The sequence below is a fragment of the Tursiops truncatus genome, chromosome 2, assembly GCF_011762595.2.
Source record: "Tursiops truncatus isolate mTurTru1 chromosome 2, mTurTru1.mat.Y, whole genome shotgun sequence".
NCBI classification, from domain to species: domain Eukaryota; kingdom Metazoa; phylum Chordata; class Mammalia; order Artiodactyla; family Delphinidae; genus Tursiops; species Tursiops truncatus.
The window spans coordinates 76,736,960-76,758,448 of NC_047035.1; the positions used below are offsets into that span (position 1 = coordinate 76,736,960).

The 21,489-nt window shown below is 43.4% G+C and overlaps 1 protein-coding gene across 1 annotated transcript in view; it reads right to left on the reverse strand.

The window, feature by feature from the left end:
- Window positions 1-21,489, reverse strand: part of RYR3 (ryanodine receptor 3) — a 366,040-nt gene that overhangs the window by 110,434 nt on the left and 234,117 nt on the right. Inside the window, exons 44-48 of the mRNA XM_073799899.1 lie at window positions 13,512-13,692; window positions 11,915-12,023; window positions 9,125-9,245; window positions 3,102-3,271; window positions 484-704 (exon numbers count right to left, since the gene is read on the reverse strand). Of these exons, the coding sequence (XP_073656000.1) occupies window positions 484-704; window positions 3,102-3,271; window positions 9,125-9,245; window positions 11,915-12,023; window positions 13,512-13,692 (802 nt within the window). The remainder of the gene's footprint in view (window positions 1-483; window positions 705-3,101; window positions 3,272-9,124; window positions 9,246-11,914; window positions 12,024-13,511; window positions 13,693-21,489) is intronic.

Genomic DNA, 21,489 nt, shown 5'->3' on the forward strand with positions numbered 1-21,489 from the left:
GAGTCTAATACAGAGAGATGAGCCCCAAGGGAGAGGCGATCAGAAAGAACCTGTGGGATGTTAGAAGTTTCAGATTAAAATATACATACATACATATATATCTATATATATATATCTATATATATATATAAAATAGATAACCAACAAGGACCTACTGTACAGCACAGGGAACTATACTGAATATCTTGTAATAACATATAATGGAAAAGAATCTAAAAAAGAATATGTGTGTATATATATATATATATATGTATAACTGAATCACTTTGCTGTACACAAAACTAACACAACATTGTAAATCAACTATATTTCAAAAAAATTTTTAAAAAAGAAAAAAGAGCCTGCAGCAAGTAGGGGACCCAGCACATCCTTAGCATCTGAGCATATCCTCAGACTAGATTCATCAGGTTTCGGGTTACACAATTCAGTGCAGCTGATGTGGACGCATATGCGGAAGTGAAGAACCTAAGACCGGGTACTTACTTGCAAATGGCCAGCAAACACTCCTCTATGGTGTCCCTCTGAGCTTTGGTGAGGGAACGGCCCTTGGAAAGCCTGTATATTGTCTGCAGTGTGGAGTCGATCAAAGAGGAATAGTGCTCTGTTCCAGCAAAGAGAGGGGCGCATCTTGTGAGAAGCGGGAGCACGGCAGAACATATGTACCTGTTCAGTGCCAGCACGGCCTCGGTGGTGCTTAGGGAGACCTAAAGAAAGAAGATTGAGACGCTGACTAGTCTCCTGGGAAAGACAGAGCCAGGCTTCCCCCTGTACTGAGCTCTCATCTAGCAGGGTGGGGAGGTGTACACATATGCGTGTTTCACAGTGACAGGCTGAACAACTTTCTACCTTGTCTAAAGAGACCCATTTCTCTTTTGCATCTTAAATGAAAAAGAATCAGGTTAAAAGAAACAATAAACAGAAGAAAAGCAAAGGCTAGCCAGCGCTAACTCATTCCAAATGGTCCACAAACATCTGTTCCCTTCAAAGAAGAAGCCTAAACGCTTATTAAACTCAGCTGATGACCAGTCTAACCCAACACCCTTGATATTTGCAAAGACCAACTGCCAGGCTACCGTATTACCATTCTGGTTTTCGCTCTCTATTTCCACCGTATGGAGACTCACAAGCTGTCCTCTCGCGATTCTGAGATTAGTAAACAGTTACGAGCTGAGCAAGCTCTCAGACTCACTGGTTGTGTGACAATTTTACAGAGAGGAAGTGGAGCTCTGACCCCCATCACCTAATTTTTGAGCATTGTGAGCAATTTGCAATCTGATCATTGGCATGAGGGTGAGACATCACTGAAGGGAACCTAACTCTGCATGGGGAAAAAGTGTACAAGGAATAGAAATCAAGGGCCTTCTCTTAAACTCTGCTGTAATCCTCATTCACAATGTTATCTCTTGCTCATTTATACAGGTTAGATTTAAGGAAGGCCCACTTAGTGACACTAAATATAGCCAAAGCACGCTTAACTACCATCTTTGAAAAGTGCAGAACTGCCAAAGAAACCTTGAGGTCCACAGAGATGAAATATTATCCTTATTTCCTGTCATGATCACAGCCATCGTATCTGTAACACATTTCCTTTAACTTATGATCTGATAAACTGTTTTCTTTGAATGGTACACATTTCTGGGTGTTTCTATTAATTATCAAAAGTTTGCCTTCTAGGAGCTGCAGTAATCATATGGAAAGAAACAGCTAATCTTCCACATTTATCACTTTAAAAGACAGAGTTGTTAAAATGAGGAAGGAAGAGCTTTGATTCCGGTGGCTTAAGAGTTTTCAAAAGAGAATGCATGAAAATACGTGTGCTGAGGAACCGAATACAAAACTTCTTTTGTGGTAGGTGGTGTGTAGACAAGCATGTGCTTTGAACACCAAATTCTAGAACAGTATTTGCTGTTTATTTGATGTATAAACAAGTTTAATGCTTTGATCAGGAAACTTGGGCATGTCCCACAAGTTAAAAATATTTTAATATTTTAAATCAAGGAATTTATAGGAAACCTCAAAAAAATCGCTGTGGAAGCATTGTTTTAATTTGACAAAACAGCCATATGTCTCTAATGCCTTCATGGATATACCATTTCTTATCTCCATGCCACAGATAGGGGCAGAGCTCCCATTCAGACTGGGGCTCCTCCTGCTTTCCATTTCTGGGTGACCCCATCCATTTCTGTGTAACTCATTCAAATGGAATCCACCCCAGTTAAGATATTGGTTAGCTGACCACCCATCACTAGAGCTCAGACCTCTATTGCTGTTGGACACCAGGTGGAGCCTTTGAGAAACTTTACGACTGATCAAGAAGATATGCCACTGGCTCTTTGAAAACAACCCTAAACTGGCCAAGGTTTGTTTGAAAACTTACTCTGATCTAATTGGTCTTTCCTCCTTGGACCCAGGATTCCTAGTACACGATCTCTCTGCTTCATCCTGACTTGGGGCATCTGGCCTCCATGTGTTCTAACTCCTGGGGCCTCCTGTCTTGATGTCTCTTGATGTTGGATTACCCTACCTCACCCTTGACTTCCAAACTTGGATTTGCATTTGGCCTCTTACATTGACCTTGTCATGCCGTGAGCTTCAGACTATCCTTCCTGATGGTCAGTGCACGTAACTTAAGGAGTGAGGGTATGAAGAGTATTTCCAGCCTATCTTGCTGCCAGCCATCCTTTTCCATAAGTGACAGAGCCATAGTTCTCATGTGAGGTTTTGTCTCCCAGGGTGCCTCTGGTGAATTGCTTTGTGGGGGGGTGTGCTACCAGGGGGCATGTAGTACCAGTAGAGGCCCAGGATGCTGCTAAACATTCTGCGATGCACAGGATGCTCCCCACCCCCACCTCAAAGAGTGCTGAGCTTGGGAAGCCTTGCCCTAGAGGGAGCTAGATTGAATATCTGAGGTCCAGTCTACCTACATAACAGTCTCTGGACTAATTAATTCATCTGCCATTTCTTGGTTCCTCTATTTTCTCACCCTTTAAAGCAAACTGTTAGTATGTAATCAGTGAGTAGATAGAAACTATTCACTTCTAATTCCAATGTTAATCATTTAAAATGATGGAAAAATAATTTTTCTTATTTTAACCACTTACTGTGTCTAAAGAGGCAGAGGCTCTTAAGTCAGGTAAAAACCCAACTTCCAACAAGTGGAGCAGGAAAGTTTGATCCTTTATACCATAAACACGGTCCAAGAACAGCACCATGGGTGCCTTGTGGTCGGGGCAGAAGTTGGCCGCCATATCTGGTTCGCTGACTGATCCATCTGAAAGACACACAGAGAATGTCATTTCCCCTTTTCTAGCTCCACGGTCTCAGATGGAACACAGAGCTTGTCTGGCTATGGCTTGTTCTCCTGACAAGAAACAGGAATTTTAGAAATAATACAATGTTGTGCTACAGTCAGCTTATACTGGCTTGGAAGAACTGACTGTTAAAATTGCAGGAATTCTGTGAGCCAGTTATTAGATATATCCATTATTAAAAATTATGATTTGCAATTAAGTGTATTGTATTTTAAAAGGTAACAAGTACTCAAAGATCACCACTTCCTAATTATTGTACTATAAACTATACTTGAGGTTATTTACATCTGTTGTATTTGTATGTTGGAAGCACAGTACAACAGGGTGCTATGTGCATTCTCTGTCCAACTCCATGCTCAGCGGTGTCACATTGGGAGCTTGAAACTGGTGGGTAAATGCTAGGAATCAGGGCTTGATTTATTGCTTTGTTGAATGATGAAGAAAGTGAGGGAGAAAAATGTAAGGCAGATTAAATTGAAAAGTGTGTCATGCTTACAGCCATTGCAACATAAATAGCACAAAACCGAGGAAATATTCTTTCAGTATTTAGAAACTATTATTTGATTTGGGTGAAGTTTAGATCAGATCATCCAAGAATTCTAACCTTATTTTAATAGAGCAGTTCAAAGATAAAGTGGGGGAAATATCATGAAGAAAATAAAAATTTCTTGACTTGGAGAACAAAAAGGATCTTGAAAGAGGATAAAAAAGAAAGTCTTCCTCCTACTGTTTTGTTAACACCAAAAACTAGGAAAGAGAGCCCCTAAATGATCAAGCTAAAGTCACAGCGTCTATAAATACTGTACTTCGTAAGGCACCCTGAGAGCCGCAAACATTTAGCGCTATCCAGTCCAGAACCTAAGGCAGCCCAGGCACCTGTGCAGGGCTCTGGGAGAGCAAGGAGAGAAGACACCTTCCAGATAGGAGGCTGCCTGCTTCTCCTCCCCTGAGCACCAGGGGGCGCTGTTTCCGAACATCGGAGGCTGAATTAATCTCTCAGACACGTGGTGTTCTGAAGAACAGTATTTTAACGGGATACTAATGAGTGCTTTGTGTTCAAAAGGTTTGGGAAACATTGAGCTCAACATTTATTTTCTTTATATTTTGTTTTCTCAGAGCCTTTATAATCTTAATGTGCTTCATGTAGTTATAAAATGTGATATATTCAAGAATGATGTCACCAAGATGGGGGGGTAGGAGACCCCAGCCTTGCCCCCCGCCCCCCAAAGATCACCAATTAAACACCTATCCATGAACCAAACCAGTTTGGGAGAGCTCAGGGATCCACTTAAGAAACTTCAACAGAATGGAACAAAATCTCAGAGTAAGTGCACAAAAAGGGAAGGAAGGGTAGCTTCATTTTGCCTGCATTGCAGTGGCAAGAGTGGAACTCCTCAGCTGGAAAGAGTTCCTTTTGCCAGAAAGCGAGAGTGTGGTGGGAGATCGGCTTTCCCAGCCTTCTGGGGCACTGCGTGAAGGACTAGCTTTGGTTTCACCCCACCCAGAGACTGGCAAAGCTGAGGTGTCTAGAGATGGCTAGGAACAGGGAAGAAGGGCAGGGGCTACCAGTATCAGCCACACAGTAGGAGCCACTGTGGTTCCCGGTGACCTGCTTGCTGAGGACCCAGCAGCTTCTGCCACTGAAGAAACCAAAAGCCAGCACAGCCGCCACAAAATCCAGATTTCACCGGTTTTTGTCCCACAGGTTTTTGTGTTCACAGATGCCCAGTCACCTGACTCTCTCCCCAGTGCCTCTCCTGCACCAGCCAGAACCCAAAATCCGCACGGGCAGCCAGCCCCAGCCCTGTGGTTGTGAGAGTACAAGATGCCACCTAGACCCCTTCAGCTGAAGGGTGAGTCACTCCAGCTGTGCAGCTGCATGCTGCCAGCCCAGCTCTCATCACTGGCCTCCACTGCTGTGCACGCACCCAGGTGAGACCCTGCAAGCACGGGAGTGCACGCTGATAGCCAGGGTCTCTGCAGGTGCTACTGTACCCACGGTTGGCTCTGGTCTTTGCTGTTGGTCCCTGCCATTGCCACTAAGTGTGTGTCTGCAGTTGGCCTCTGCCACTACACAGTCACCTGCAGCTGGTCCCTGCAGCCAAGTGTATGTGTACCACTGGCTCTGGCCACCACTACTGCCTACCCTGGTCCCTAGTTACTAGAACCTAGAAGCACTGCTTAGGACCCCAACAGCCCTTGAAGCCACTGCGGACCCCAGGCAGCACTTGCCAAGGTCCATGCAGTTGTCAGTGTTGTTGACCCCAGTGGCCTGAGTCAGTAAGACATCATGCCCCCTCTGGACCTGAAGCTGCCGCACACCCCTGTACTTGGTGCCCTGTACCATTAGACCTTGGGTCACAGTACAATTTAATGAACCCCACCTGAAGGTGAGGCTCTTTCTTTGCCAAAGTCAGTCCATAAAGTCTGGAAGAGGTGACTGCTTCTTCAAAGGCACAGATACCTATGCGAGGCTACGGGAATCATGAAGAATAAGGGCAACATGACAGCACAAAAAGAACACGGTAACCTTCTAGTAACTGAACTCAAGGAAATGGAGATACATGAATTGCCTGTCAAAGAATTCAAAATAATTATTCTAAAGATGCTTAGAGTGCTACAAGAGAATCCAGATAAACAATTTAATATAGAGAAAACAATACAAGAATAAAATGGTAAGTTCAACAAAGAGATAGAACAGAACATTAAAAACATAAAAAAGAACAGAAAAGAGATACTGGGGCTGAAGAATACAATGACTGAATGGAAAAATTCAATAGAGAGCTTCAATAGCACACTGGACCAAGCAGAAGAATCTGTAAACTCAGAGACAGATAATTTGAAATTACCCAGTAAGCAGAACAGAAAGAAAAAAGAATGTATAGGAATGAAGGTCTTACAGGGCTTAAGGGACACCATTAAGAGAAACAATTCACATATCACTGGAGTCCCAGGAGAAGAGAGGAAGAAAGAGGCAGAAAGCTTATTTAAAGAAATAATGGCTGAGAACTTCCCAAACCTGGGGAGATACTTGGACATCCAAGTTCATAAAGCTGCTATGTCACCCCCAAATTTCAATCCCAAACCATCTTCTCTAAGACACAATGTAATAAAACTGTCTAAAGCCAGAGACAAAGAGAAAATTTTAAAATTAACAAGAGAAAAAAATTTCTTTCAATGCAAGGGAACCCCCATTAGACTATCAGTGGATTTCTCAGCCAAAACCTTGCAGACCAGGAAAGAATGGAATGATATATTCGGAATGCTGAAATAAGAAAACTGCCAACCAAGAATACTGTACCCAGCAAATTGTATTTCAGGAATGAAGGTGAGATAAATGCTTTCCCAAACAAATAAAAGTGGGAGGAATTCATCACCACTAGGTCTTACTTATAAGAAATGCTGAAAGGAGTTCTTCAAACTGAAATGAAAGGATACTAATTAATAACATGAAAATATATCACACACTGTTAAAGCTAAGTATATAGTCAGATCCAGAATATTCTAATACTGTAAGGAAGGAAATAAGACAGAGCAGAGCAGAAATAAATGAATTGAGAATGGAAAACAATAAAAATTATCAACAAAACTAATAGTTGACTTTTTGAAAAGATAAACAAAATTGACAAGCCTTTAACTAGACTTACCAAGAAAAAGAGAGAAGACTCAAATAAATAAGATTATAAATGAAAGAAGAGACATTACAACTGATAACACACAAACAGAAAGGATCAGAAGAGACTACTATGAACACTTATATGCCAACAAATTGGACAACGCAGAAGAAACTGAAAAATTCCGGAAACATAGAAGAAAACATAGTGGGTAAGCTCCTTGACAATGATTTTTCTGGATATGACACCAAAACCAAATATTGACAAGTGGCACTACATTAAATTAAAAAAACTTCCGTATAGCAAAAGAAACAATCAACAAAATGAGAAGACAACCTACAGAATATGAGAAAATATTTGCAAACCATATATCTAACAAGGAGTTAATATACAAAATATATAAGGAACTATAAAAACTCAACAGCAAAACCAAAAACAAATAATCTGATTTAAAATGGGCAAAGGACCCACATAGACATGTTTCCGAGACATGCAAATGACTAACAAGTACGTGAAAAGATGCTCAACATCACTAATCATCAGGGAAATGCAAATCAAAACCACAATGAGATATCACCTCACACCTGTTGAATGGTTATTATAAAAAACAAAAACAAAAAACCAAGGGATAACAAATGCTGGTGAGGATATGGAGAAAAGGGAATCTTTGTGCATTGTTGGTGGGAATATAAATTGGTGCAGCTAATATGGAAAACAGAGTTGAGGTTCCTCAAAAAAATTATAAATCCAACAACCAAATGATCCAGCAATCCCACTTCTGGATATATAGCCAAAGGAAATGGAATCACTATCTCAAAGAGATATCTGCATCCTTATGTTCACTGCAACATTACTCACAATAGCCAAGATATAGAAATAAAATAGTCTAATAGATAGATAAAGAAAATGTGGTATGTATACACATATATACAGACACACACAGAGGAATATTATTTAGCCACAAAAAGAAGGAAATCCTGCCATTTGCAACAACATGGATGGATCTTGAAGGTATAATGCTAAGCGAAATAAGACAGAGAAAGACAAGTATTGTATAATCTCACTTATGTGTCAAATCTAAAGTAATTGAACTCATAGAGACAGAGAGTAGATTGATGGTTACCAGGTGTTGGGAGAAGTGAGAGAAATGGAAGATGTTGGCCAAAGGGTACAAACTTTCAGTTATAAGATGAATAAGTTTTGGGGATCTAATGTACAGCATGGTGACCATAGTTAACAATACTGTATTGTGAAAGTTACTATGAGAGTTACTATGTGAAAGTTACTATGAGAGTAGAACTTAAATGTTCTCACCGTAACAACAACATCAACAAATGGTAATTATGTGAGGTGAAGTATGCATGAACTAACCTTATTTTGGTAAACATTTTGTAATATCAAATCATAACATTGTACACCCTAAACTTATATAACATTATGTGTCAGTTATATCTCAATAAGGATGGAAAAAATGTGATATATTCCATAGGTTCCCCAAAGTGATTGACTGCAAACCCCTTGCTGACATGTACACCAATTAGTATCTTTTATAAAAATGTTCCTTGGAACACTAGTTTTGGGAAACTCTATAACAAAATCATACTATCTTTCCAATTCTTCCGTCTGCTAAGAGGAAACTGCCTGGGTAGCAGGTGGAGTGACATGGAGAACCTGTGTGCTTTTGGGAGAGTATAAGTTTTGCAAAGTTAATAAGGACTGATGCCCAATGTCACATGTAGCACAGGGGGAAAACTCTTTATGATCCATGGCTGTGAGGGACACAGTACTGTGGTGCAGGGGAGCCTGGGTCAGACCCTATCCTTTTGTTGCTCTGGCTGGCTGGACAAGCTGGGGGCACAGAGGCAAAGGAGAAGGAAGGTTTGGTGAGAGATCTCATTGGTTCCAGTCCATCAGCCTCCTTCCAGAGGGCTGGAGTTCAGAAGACTGAGGTCTGGACTAGCCGTACTGATAGGAAATGGGGTACGAGAGTCTCAACGCAGGGGAGCAGGGGAGACAGCAGCCGGCTGGAGCTGGGAGGAGAGGACCCCTCAACACCAGAAAAAGAGCAAGATACTTCGCCTGTGCAGCCTGCCCTGCAGTAGGAGGCTGGGAGGAGCCCTGCACTGCGGATGGAGTCCTGCTGTGAGCAGGTGGCCCTGGGGAGACTGGCAGAACTCAGCCTCCAGCAGCTTCCCTTACCTTTGTTCAGGGAGGGCAGTTTCAAGGGGATGCTGATGATTCCAACCAAGTCCTCGGTGGGGACCAGGGAGCGCAGGATGGACCTGATCCGGATGGCTTCCCCCTTTCCTGTCTGGATAAGCTGCAAGGCAGGTTTGGAGAGTAAGATAAATGAGGTTCCCACACTCCTGCTTCAGAAGCCTGGGGCAGTAAAATGGTTCTCCTTGTCGGGGGGATGGGGTGGGTACACGTCTATGTTTTCCTAATTGTTCTAGACATGTGTGACCACAGGGAAAAGAGGAGCTTTCTCCTGATTTTCTAGAAGAGCTGCTACTGAGGGAATGACTCTGGCCAAGGAGGGTTAGTGTGTTCCTTTGCTGCGACAGCAATGGTCACGCCATTTTGGCATCAAGTCTCAGCAGTGAAGGTGCAGCCTGTCCTCAGTGTGACTGCAACACCAGGAGCTCTCGGTGGCTATGACAGGAGTGGTGACAATGTGGCCACGATTCCAGACCCTGGAATTCTGCTAAATGTAGAAACGACTTAGGAATTTCTATTTCCTAAAAATTTGATTAATGCTGGGACTAGGGCAATAAAAGGGGTGTAGAGGATGTCAGAGAGAACGTGAACATCTCAAGGGAATTATCCGGGGACGGATAACCTGATCCTTATGGCCACAGGTGGGATGTGCAGGTGCACACTCTCTTGGATCTGGGGGCAGCAGGTGCGCTTCTGGGCACAGGCTCTTAGCCAGCAATGGAACTGTCATGAGCTCAGGATAGACTCTACCCAGGAGGGAGGTGGATGACATGCTGAGACATAATGCTTGAAGGACTGGAGACAGGAGAACACCTGTGTGTGACCCTAGCTGCCACCTCTCATTCCTGCGGGCAGAGGGGAGGCTGTCAGTGATGACGGCATCAGCCCTCCCCCTCACTAACAGAGGAGGGGCCAGGGGAGAAATGTCTGTGTGTGTGTGTGTGTGTGTGTGTGTGTGTGTGTATGTGTGTGTGTGTGTGTGTGTGTGTGTGTATAAGGTATTGAATCTGAGGGGCAGTAAGCAAGGAGGAAACGCCTTCCCAGTGGGGCTCTGATGACTTAGCTATCCCATGCGGCCTGTCTTCCCGAGACTAGGCAAACGGTGTAACCTGCTTTTTGAAGTGATTACAGGTGATCTGGGGAAATGACACCCTGCCCCAAGACTGTAGGACACCCCAGTATTTCCCTAGCCCCCTTTCAAGCTTCCTTTATTTGTATAAGGGCACAGGAATGGAAAGATGGGCCTATGTGGGTAAGGTACAGGTTCCACAGTGGGAACTAGAATAGCCTCACTTCGAAGATTTAGACTTTCTCCTCTCCACAGTACTTTTATCCTAGATTCTTCCATACTGGAATAGTTTCCCTAAACACTTGTAGATGGATTTGCAAACAGGCTACATCATTTATTAGATAAGACCATGACAAACTGGAAGAAAGGTAAGAGTGAATGCTTTAATGCAATGTCTTTCAAACTGTAGTCATGACCAATTAGTGGGCTGTAACCTCATTTAGTGGACTGTCACCAGCATTAAAAAGCATGAAATAAATTAGTATAGAATAGAAAATATTAGAGTGCATTATCCATAGTAAGGATAAACTTTGTTTCTGGAATATATGTATACTAGGTTGCAATGTAAATTGTACGTCTTACTATGATCAAAACAAATTTTTTTTTTTTTTTGGTCAGAAAGGAAGTTTGAAAGCCACTACTTTAATTGATTCTGTCTTTCATTAGCATTAAACAAATACAACATATCCACTGTTCTCTTGGCAGTGACCAAATATATAACCTCATCCATACCAGAAACCACTGTTTATGTCATCCCAATCTGCACTGCAAGTACTTTCAGGAGACGCTCTGACATAATCCAAAGGCAGTGAGCACTGCGGAGAGAGGCAGGCGCCGGAGCCCTGAATGAGCAAATCCAACAGTTCTTTTAAAGAGTTAACCAAGTATTTTTTTAAATATAAAAAGCTATCTTTTCTGTTTTCCTACAAGAAGTAATTATTTCCTCTCTCACTTATGATGTGAGTCTTTATGAGAAATAAGGCCAATCTCCTTCTCCACCCCCAGGCAGAGAGGGAAAAAGGAAGGTGAAAACATAACTTTTTTGCGGTTTGCGGGCCTCTCACTGTTGTGGCCTCTCTCGCTGTGGAGCACAGGCTCCGGACGCGCAGGCTCAGCGGCCATGGCTCACGGGCCCAGCCGCTCTGCGGCATGTGGGATCTTCCCGGACCGGGACACGAACCCGTGTCCCCCGCATCGGCAGGCAGACTCCCAACCACTGCACCACCAGGAAAGCCCTAGAAACAATTTTTTTAGTATGTCTGTAAAGCTTACCTCTGGGAAATAAGCAAACATGAACTGTGACTACCTTCCTGATGCCTGACACCATGGTTGTCAAGAAAGGATTTTCCATGTGGAGTGTCCTGATAGACACAATCAAGAAATCAAGTTGGTCACATTTTGACCAAGTCGAGGCATAGGAAAACATAGTTTTGGGAGGCTTTTGAAACAGAACATGTATCAGATATGCCCTATTAGTGTCACAGAGAAATCACACAACGCAGAGATCTTCCCAGGAGTCATTCCCTGGAAAACTGTAGAATCAGGTACGAGAGATGGAAACTACTTCTGATATTGGCTAAAAGGAACAGAGAGAAAGGCATGTTCACAAATGTCAGAGTCGGAAGAAGAAATGACATTCATGAAATCTACAGTGTTCCTGGTTCAAGCCCCTCAAATCCGCTCTCTGGGAACTCATCACTTACGTGCATTTCAGGAGCACAGCGGCCCAGCAGATCTATAAGAGCCGAATAAAATGACATAATTGCATTGCCCATGTGCACAACCTCTTCTTCATCTTCATGGTCCTCCGTGCTGCTGAGAGAGAACCAACACAAGGTGTAGGCAGCCTGGCAGGTGGGGCCCTGTTTTAGACACGATATGGAAACACTTTCTCTGCTCACCCTGGGCATCACGCATCCTTTCCGTTGGGCTCCTTCTCTCCCTCTAGCTGTCAATGAGATGGTTTAACTCACCAGGCTCAAGGGACCCAAATATTTGTTCATGACATTCCTAGGGTCCCATGAACTTTACTGACATGAATGCATCATGCAGACCACACATACTCATGGAGCTGCACTGGGACCCCCAAAGCTCCTACCAACCATTCCTTCCCTTTTCCTTCCTTAATAGACATGGAAAGCACATTGGACAAGAAGTCAGAAGGGTCAAGTCCAGGTCCTGGCCCTGTTGCTAACAAGCTATTTGACTCTGGGCCTCAGTTTTTCTCATTTTACATGAGAAATTTAGGACAGTTTATGTTCGGGATTCTATCTAACTCTACCAGATCACCTACCAGAACTAATAACCACCTCCGCCACCCCCCCCCCCCAAAAAAAAGGAGCCACTGGCTGCAAAGTTACCTCTGCTGAGTTATATCCCATCTCTAGATTCTGGGGTCTAATCTAGAGGCTGCAATAAAAGGGAAATGTTCACAAGACATAATGAAAGGAAGGTCACAAGGCAATCTGATAACATACTAACTATGTCTTTAACCATTAAATACCAAGATTTTTTTTTTGCGGTACGTGGGCCTCTCACTGTTGCGGCCTCTCCTGTTGCGGAGCACAGGCTCCGGACGCGCAGGCTCAGTGGCCATGGCTCACGGGCCCAGCCGCTCCGCGGCATGTGGGATCTTCAATATTACATTAACATGCCACTCCGCGGCATGCGGAATCTTCCCGGACCGGGGCACGAACCCGTGTCCCCTGCATCGGCAGGCGGACTCTAAACCGCTGTGCCACCAGGGAAGCCCTAAATACCAAGATTTTTACTGCTGTGGTTTTTCACATTCTGCAGCTTTCTTTTTACCTAAGGAATCAAATCGAACACTTTCGGAAGAGGGAGTGCAGGGTACTCCCTCTTCTTAAAAGTGAGGTATGAGATGGGACACCAAGGTTCAAAATATTGAAGGGAACGGGCTGGGGTTAGACAGTGACTGGAACCCTGTTGGTCCAGGCCTCTTAGCCTGGATACAGCTTCCTCCCATGGGGATGCCATAGGGAGGCGCAGCGAGGGCTGAAAGAGCTTGCTGACTCCTCCATTTGCCAACTGGCCTGAGTGGAGTAGGAGAAATGCAAAGGGATGAAGATGATACTGATCACTAGGCTTACTGGGAGTCAAGATAACAGCAAGCTTGACACAGTGACCTAAAATGTGTGAGCCACAACTGCAGAGCGCCTGTGCTTTCTCTGCCAGGGGGAGGTTATGGAGGTTATGGACGTTTGCTTTACCGTGCGTGTACTGAGAATATTTCAGAGCTCGACAACCATACTGGGGTGAGAAGGCAATTCATTCACTTACACTTCTCTCTTGTACCCCTGCGAGGGGAGGTCGAGGGCTGGGTTCTCAGAGATCTTAATGGCGCCTTGCATGGCTGCCAACAGACCATTTCCTCCTTCACCCCGCAGGGCCGGGCCGAAGCACTCGGGGCGTCTAATGAGCAGCTTGACCACAACGCTGGCGTTTTCTTCCACACTTTCACCTAAGGGAAAGAAGCATTATTACCATCGCATTGGAGAGAACAACCCCGGAATTGATTTCTTTTTGGCCACGCCAGGTGGCTTGGTTCCCAGACCAGGGATTGAACCCATGTCCTCAGCAGTGACAGTGCAGAGTCCTAACCACTGGACCACAAGGGAATTCCCCCAGATTTGATTTCTAATTGACGAGGCTGGGAGGACAGTATTTGATTGATCTTGTCACATACTCTTAAGATTAGGAGGTAATACTGATGCAGAGAGAGGGGAGCTTTGATAAATTACATCAGACTCTATTTATTTGAAGTATTACGATTAACTGATATAGAATAGTCTTACTTCTCAGTTCAGGATTTTGTGCTATTCACATTATTTCGCTATATTTAGGTCCTCAGAGGGCAAGAAATACACTACTGAGTCTGCCATGGATTACTGATCAATTCACAAGTGACTTTACCTCTTTATTAACTCCCTGAGGGGTGCTTAATAGGTATTTCCTTCCTTCCTTTGAGAGGAGGTAAGATGGTAACTCAATCGGGTGTGCCTCAATTAACATCCCGAGAAGTGACATGCTAGCTCCTGAGCTGTCTTCTCTCAGAGTCGAATACATACCCTAGAACAACCAGGTCTGTGGGGATGAACCTCAGGGCATTTCTGAAATCATTTATCCAGGTGAGAATCTACTTGGTAAAGTTATCTTGGTTACTCTTAGACTAGCTCTGTGGGGAGCTAAAGGTTGGACAATTGTATTTTGCTGGTATTTTTCTTTGGAAGAACCATAGACAACTATAGACAGGGTATCATTTCCCAAAGAAATAATTAAGCAGTGAACTATGACATGTAGAGAGGGATAGCCAATGCTTCTCAGAGACAATATTTTAATCAAAAGTAGTTTTACAGCTTGTTCAAACAATTTCATGAAACACACTTTCTGTCTCAGTGTCTCAGATGACAACTTAATTTGTTTCTAAGAACTTATCCCTGGGCTAATAAGAAGTCTCAAAGACAAGACTTTTTGATGTTGTATATTGGATGAAGCCTAAAGAAAAACTTTTAAATAAGATCATCAGATATTATTAGAGGATTGAGCTCTATAATAGATAGCATCTTGATATGCTGTTGTAATATTAATTATTTATTCTTGCATTAAAATTTTCCTCCAATCTTAGCAGGTTAAGGCAGTAACTATTATTTCACAGTTTCTGTAGTCAGGAATTCGGGAGTGACTAAGTGAGGTGGTCCTGGCTTGGGATCTCCTATGAGGTTGCAGTAAAAATGTCAGCCAGTGCTGCAGTCTCCTGAAGGCGTGACTGGACGTGGAGTATCAGCTTCCACGCTCACTCACATGGCTGTTGGCAGGAGGCCTCCGTTCCTCACCATGTGACCTCTCCACAGGGCTCCTTGAGTGTTCTCATGACATGCCAGCTGGCTTCCCACAGAGCAAAGGATCCAAGAGAGAGGGTAAGGCAGAAGCTGCAATACCTTTTACAACTTTGTCACATACTGTCACTTCTGCCATATCCTATTCATGAGAAGTGATTCACTGAGTCCAGCTCACACTCAAAGGGAGAAGAAGGGCTTCCCTGGTGGCGCAGTGGTTGAGAGTCCGCCTGCCGATGCAGGGGACACGGGTTCGTGCCCCGGTCCGGGAAGATCCCACATGCCGCAGAGCGGCTGGGCCCGTGAGCCGGGGTCGCTGAGCCTGCGCTTCCGGAGCCTGTGCTCCACAACGGGAGAGGCCACAACAGTGAGAGGCCCGCGTACCGGAAAAAAAAATAAAAAAAATAAAAAAGGGAGAAGAAACAGGTTCCATCTTTTGGAAAAAGGAGCATGGAAGAATTTATAGATATATTTTAAAACTATCACAGGAGTCTAAGTTCTGTTTGATGAAAAATTTTATGAATCAACTTAGAGTAGAGCATTCGAATGGGAACCCATAAAATCTGGCTTCTCTTCCAGATTTTTAGCAAATCCCTGTGTGAGTATGTACACTGCACAGTCTCACTGGGTCTCATTGCCCTGTTGAGATGTTTGTGCCTCTTCTAGTTTTAGAGTGAGTCTATTAGTTTAACCTATATGCAGAGATTTCTTCCACCATGTCCACAGCATCAGAAGGGCTGAGCTTGCTGTTCAGATATTTGAAACTAACTTGTGCCCACACAAACTCACAAGTGAACACACACTGCTGTGTCTCACAGCCCTGGAGGGTCTACCTGTAGTCCTGGTCAAGAGCTTGGCCTGCTGATGTCCTCTTTTATCACCGGACCTTCTACAGCACAGGGAAAATTCAGGATTGTAAGTATATACCTCTGTAAGTTTTAGAACTGTGTAACTAGATTCAGAATATTTCATTAAACTGAATTTATACAGCCCATCAGCATGCATTCACTATTTTATAGCTCAATCCTTCAAGAAGAGACTGAAATTTTTATAAAGAAGCTTTTCTTCGGGTTTCATCTAATATAACATCAAAAGAGAATTTGTTTTTAATTAAACCAGAATCCATGTGAAGAAAATTCTCAGGAGGTGCTATAAAGGGAAAATAATCACAATAATGGTATGGTGGAATGAATCAGGGCAGGAAAGGAACCCAAGGACAAGGTTGAGTGATACCGTACAGTTTACAGAAGAGCTCAGATAAAGAGGTGATGCTAAGTCTTAAGGACATATTTTCCTATGAGGTGAACCTGGCATTGATACATGATAGAGTTTAATCACAGAGGGATACTTAAAGAAAAGCACCATGATCATCAGCATACTTGAAAGCAAATATTCTTAGTTACAGACATAACTCACAGCTGGCTACTTTCAAATGTTGTTCGCCCACAAAACTTACCAGGTAGCACACTCTCAGTTGTCATTTTCTATGACAAGAATAATGAAGCTAAAACTTTGAAATTGTAAGTGTCAAAAAATGGAGAAAAAACCCAACCCTGTTAGTCAAGCTTATTTAAACACTGTGCTCTGATTCTTTCAGTTCTCAGAATGGAAAGACTTGTGGGTCAGCCCTTGTCTTTACCAGCACACTGAAATTAACTTAGCTCCTTCCGAAGCCATCAGCATCATGGAATTTGACGGAACGTGGACCACAATGTCCAAAAGAATTTGAAAAATTAGGCTATGAGTTCTATTGAGTTTGCTATTGAAATTCATTTGCCAAATTAGCCTTATTTTATCTGAATTTCAGGTCTTCAAATCTAAGCTAATTGGGTTGGAGCTACAATGGACCCAGGAAGCCGTCGCTTGATCACTGAATTGTGGTCAATCCGTGGGGGATGCAGAGGGCGCCCTGCAATAGGAAGGAACTGAAGTGCAACCATTGATGCTAACTGGAGAGGGGACCAAGGAAAAGAATTTCTCAAGGCTTCACAAGGTAGAGAGGATGGCCTGATTAGAAGAGAGAGAACATTCTCTTCCTAATTACCTGTAGTTCAGGAAGTTGGACTGCCAACCAAATCCACAGTGGGGAAGCTGAATACTGACCTTGAGGGCATTTTTCAAGGGAGAGAGAGATCTGAGGTAAGCTAGCTTTGCCCAGGGGCTTACAGCAATGTTTTTGCTGGAGTTCCAAATGAATAATAAGCTTAATAGCAGTGTGTATGTTCACAGAGCCTTTCTTCAAAGGCTCTCAACACTGCCTTCGCATTAGGACCTTCTTTTCAATGTTCCTAAGAAGTTGGACGGAAATGGGATGATTCTCCCCATTTTAACCAGAAGCGGTCATTCTCGCCACAGGGATGATTAGGAAGGATGAAATGATTTTACCTTCCGCCCATCGCTTTTCTTACTCTCTCTATTCTAAACACAATCCCTGTTTTAAGTTCCTTTGCCTGGAGCTTTGCCTTTCTCATTCCTTTGACATAAAACCTTGATCTAGGTAACTCCACTTCATCCTTCAGGACCAGCTTAAGCTTGGAAGCCCCAGGGTCCTCTCAAATACCCTATCCTCTTCCTTAAAGCACCGCACACAAGTATAATGAATGAATTGTTTGTACCTGTTTCTACTTTTCTCGCTAGACCGTATATTTAATAAGAACAGGGTTCATGTCTGAACTATCTAACCCTGTATGCTCGAGCCTCTTGTTAACATCATGTAGAGGTTTGAAATGATCAGACGGAACGCTGAGGGTGACTCTCCATCACTGCATTATCAGACCAATTATCAGCCTTTGTTTGCAGGAAGCAAGGCTGTCCGTTTCCTAGGATTATAAATTTGAGGACATCTTAGACATTTTAATCCTAACCATCCCCGGTCATCAGTACCAATCACACTGAAGAATGGTTATTACATCTTTTTCTAACTCTAAAAACATGAATATACGAACCAGCTGATTCTTTTAAGCATTCATTCCTACTCTGCCCTTCAAAGCTAACATGCTACTTTGTACCCTTGATCCTAAAAGACTTTTCTTCCATTGTTATTGAGACATAAATGACACATCCTAAAAGTTTCATGGCTCCCAGCTCAACGCCCCCCAGTATGCTCTCCCCCAACTACTCTGTTAAACTATGTCCATTTCTTTCTTCAAGATGTTATTCAACATTTGCCTTCTTCCCCAGGCATTCCTATATTCACTTCACCAGATTCCAATAAGCACCATCACTTCTGGCCTGCCAACAGTCACACGTCTCACTACGTAGGTAGGTGTAGTCGAGTTTTTAGTATGTATGTACGTTGCCGATAATTTTACTTGGGTTTGCTCTGTTTGCTGCTTTGATTCGTAAGTGACTTCAGGGCAGAACTTCTAGAGCATGTCTCCTGTCACTTCTCATAACCCCTCATGTACTCTGCACACGTCATATGATGGATGCCCAGCTTATGACCACTGATGACCAAGCTGCCTAGGGAAACAAGATTCAGCAAAGCTAGGACACGCTGTGTTCCTCACAGATAAGCTTGTAGCCTGAGGAAGATATCACTAAAATATTCCGAGGACGCTAACGAGGCACAGAATTACTTTTGCTTTCTTTTTGAGGCTTTGTAAGGAATCTTTTCCTACTTGGTGCTACATTAGGAAGGGGTTAATCAGACACCCAGACACATCTGTGTGTACACTGGCTATAAAGTTTGCAACTCCTGGGTTAACAGAAACTTGTCAGCTTCAGGACTCCTAGCGTTAAACACAACCCAAGGCTTCCCAGCAAGCTAATAAAAATAAAGTGGAGAAAATGATATGCTTTAAGAAGAAGATTTAACACCAACTGTAATAGAAACTAGTAAAATAATGTTAGAAAGAATTTTCTAATTCTATTATTTTGATATAGCAAGAGCTTTTTTAAATTTTTTTACTTTTTTTAAACATCTTTATTGGAGTAAAATTGCTTTACAATGTTGTGTTAGTTTCTGCTGTACAACAAAGTGAATCAACTATATGTATACATATATCCCCATATCCCCTCCCTCTTAGCAAGAGCTTTTGATTTGCCTTCAAAAAAAAAATTTTTTTTTAAACATTAGCACCAAACAGAAATTAAATAATTCCACAATTACTGATCAGCTCAAAGGAGGAAATGCTATTTCTCCTTGTTCATTAGGGAGGAAGTGTTATCAAGGCAATACTACATAATGGTTTGAGTACAGTTTGGCCTCTGGAGCCAAACTGCTCTGGTTCAAATCTTAGGAAAAGTCTTACTAGCTGTGTGATTCTGGGAAAGGTACTTAATCTCTCTCAGCAGAGGGGTGTTTATCCATAAACTGATAGAGATAACTGTAACTAACTCATTGGATTGTTGCATCAAATGAAGAAGTTAATACATATAAAATTGCTTTGAACCATGCCTGGCACATGAAAATGCTAAGTGTTAGTTGTTATTACCACCGCCACCATCCTCACCACGCACTACCACCTACCACAGTCACCCCTACAACCCACTATGACCGCCTGCCACCCAGCCATCATATACCACTACCATCACCCACTATGACCACCCCTACCATCACTCACCACTACCCACGAAACATTATCACCACACGTACCATCACTAACCACCACTCACCTCGATCACCTCACAAAACCCACGATGGCTACCACTCAACCATCATATCCCATCATCACTGCCATCACCAATCACTACCCACTATTACTACCCTCACTATGACTCACCCACCATCACCACCTACCACCAACCGACCCCCACCATCACCCATCACCCACCATAACCACTCCCGTTATCTATCATGATCACCCATAACACCTTCATCTTTCACTGCTGAGAAGAGGCCACAAAAGTGGCCGGGAAGTCCTTTGTAATCACCTCTTAGATATAAAGACTTTGAAATAAAGATGTAAAGACAAAGAGCTTTGAGACCCCAAGGAATCTGTTTATGAGAGTCTTCCCATTTCAAATGTCCTAATACTCTTGTAAGGATCACAAAAACAATGCCAACTAACACAACTGTAGGCTTACTACATTTCTGGCAGTGTGCTAATCTGAGTTCTCCATGGATTACTTCATTTAAGCCTCACAACAACTCTGTGAGTTACATGCAATTATTATCTCTGTTTTATATACAAAAAACCCCCAAGGCTAGGAAAGTTTTAGTAACTTGCCTAAATTCACAGAGCTAGTGATGGAGCCATATCTGAACCCAAGATACTCCAGCCTCCAGCCCAACCTCTTCCATGTCATTCTGCTGTGACTGAGCCACTCTGTCTCCTCTAGGTGCTCAACAAGATTCTAATTTTTTCTTTTTCCATACTTGCCATCCCTCTCTCTCTCATGCTCTCCCCTGTGACAGTCCACTCCTACCATTTCAACTGCAGGTGACCCGCAAGTCTACTCGGTCCCAATCTGTTGCCTGATTGATGTCTATCCTATTGCCCCAATTAGGGGCATCTCCATTTGGGGTTTGCAAATCATTACCTGAATCACACAAGCTCATTACCCTCCGTCTCAAACCATTTTCTCCTTTTGACCATCCTTATTTCTTTTCTCCCTACCCTTAAATCTCTAAGCTTCAGGACTTCCCTGGTGGCATAGTGGTTAAGAATCCACCTGACAATGCAGGGGACAAGGGACACGGGTTCAATCCCTGGTCCGGGAAGATCCCACATGCCGTGAAGCAACTAAGCCCATGTGCCACAACTACTGAGCCTGTGCTCTACAGCCCGTAAGCCACAACTACTGAGCCCGCGTGCCACAACTACTGAAGCCCGTGCACTCCAGAGCCCATGCTCCGCAGCAAGAGAAGCCACCGCAATGAGAAGCCCGTGTACCGTAAAGAGGAGTAGCCCCCACTGGCCGCAACTAGAGAAAGCCCGCGTGCAGCAATGAAGACCCAACACACACACACACACAAAATCTCTAACCTTCAAAGTGACTTCTGTTCCTTTTCTCCCAACATACCCAGGGCCCAGCCACCAGAGTCATCGCCACCAGCGAGTCATCACCACCAGCGAGTCCTGTAAGTTCTGTCTCTGCAATTTATTTCCAGCTGATCTCCTCCATCCCATTCCCATCACCACCATTATAATTCAGAAACTCATTATCCTAACCTGGGCACAGAAGCTCCCAGTGGTTGCCATCAATCTCTCTTCTTTCCCAGTTCTCTGCACACTGAATCAAGACAAAACGCCTCAGCTTGGCATTTAGATTCTCCCTAGTATAGCTGCCTACCTACCTTTTAAACCTGGTCTCTTACCACTGTCAACCATGTATCTATCCTCTAGATCAGCCAATCACTGTGTTTCCTAAGCATGTGTGCTTTAGCTCTCAGGCCACTGTTCAAGCTTCTCCCTACCTGGATCACCTCTTCTGCATCTCTGCATCTGGAAATCTGACCCTTCAAAGCTCATCTCTAA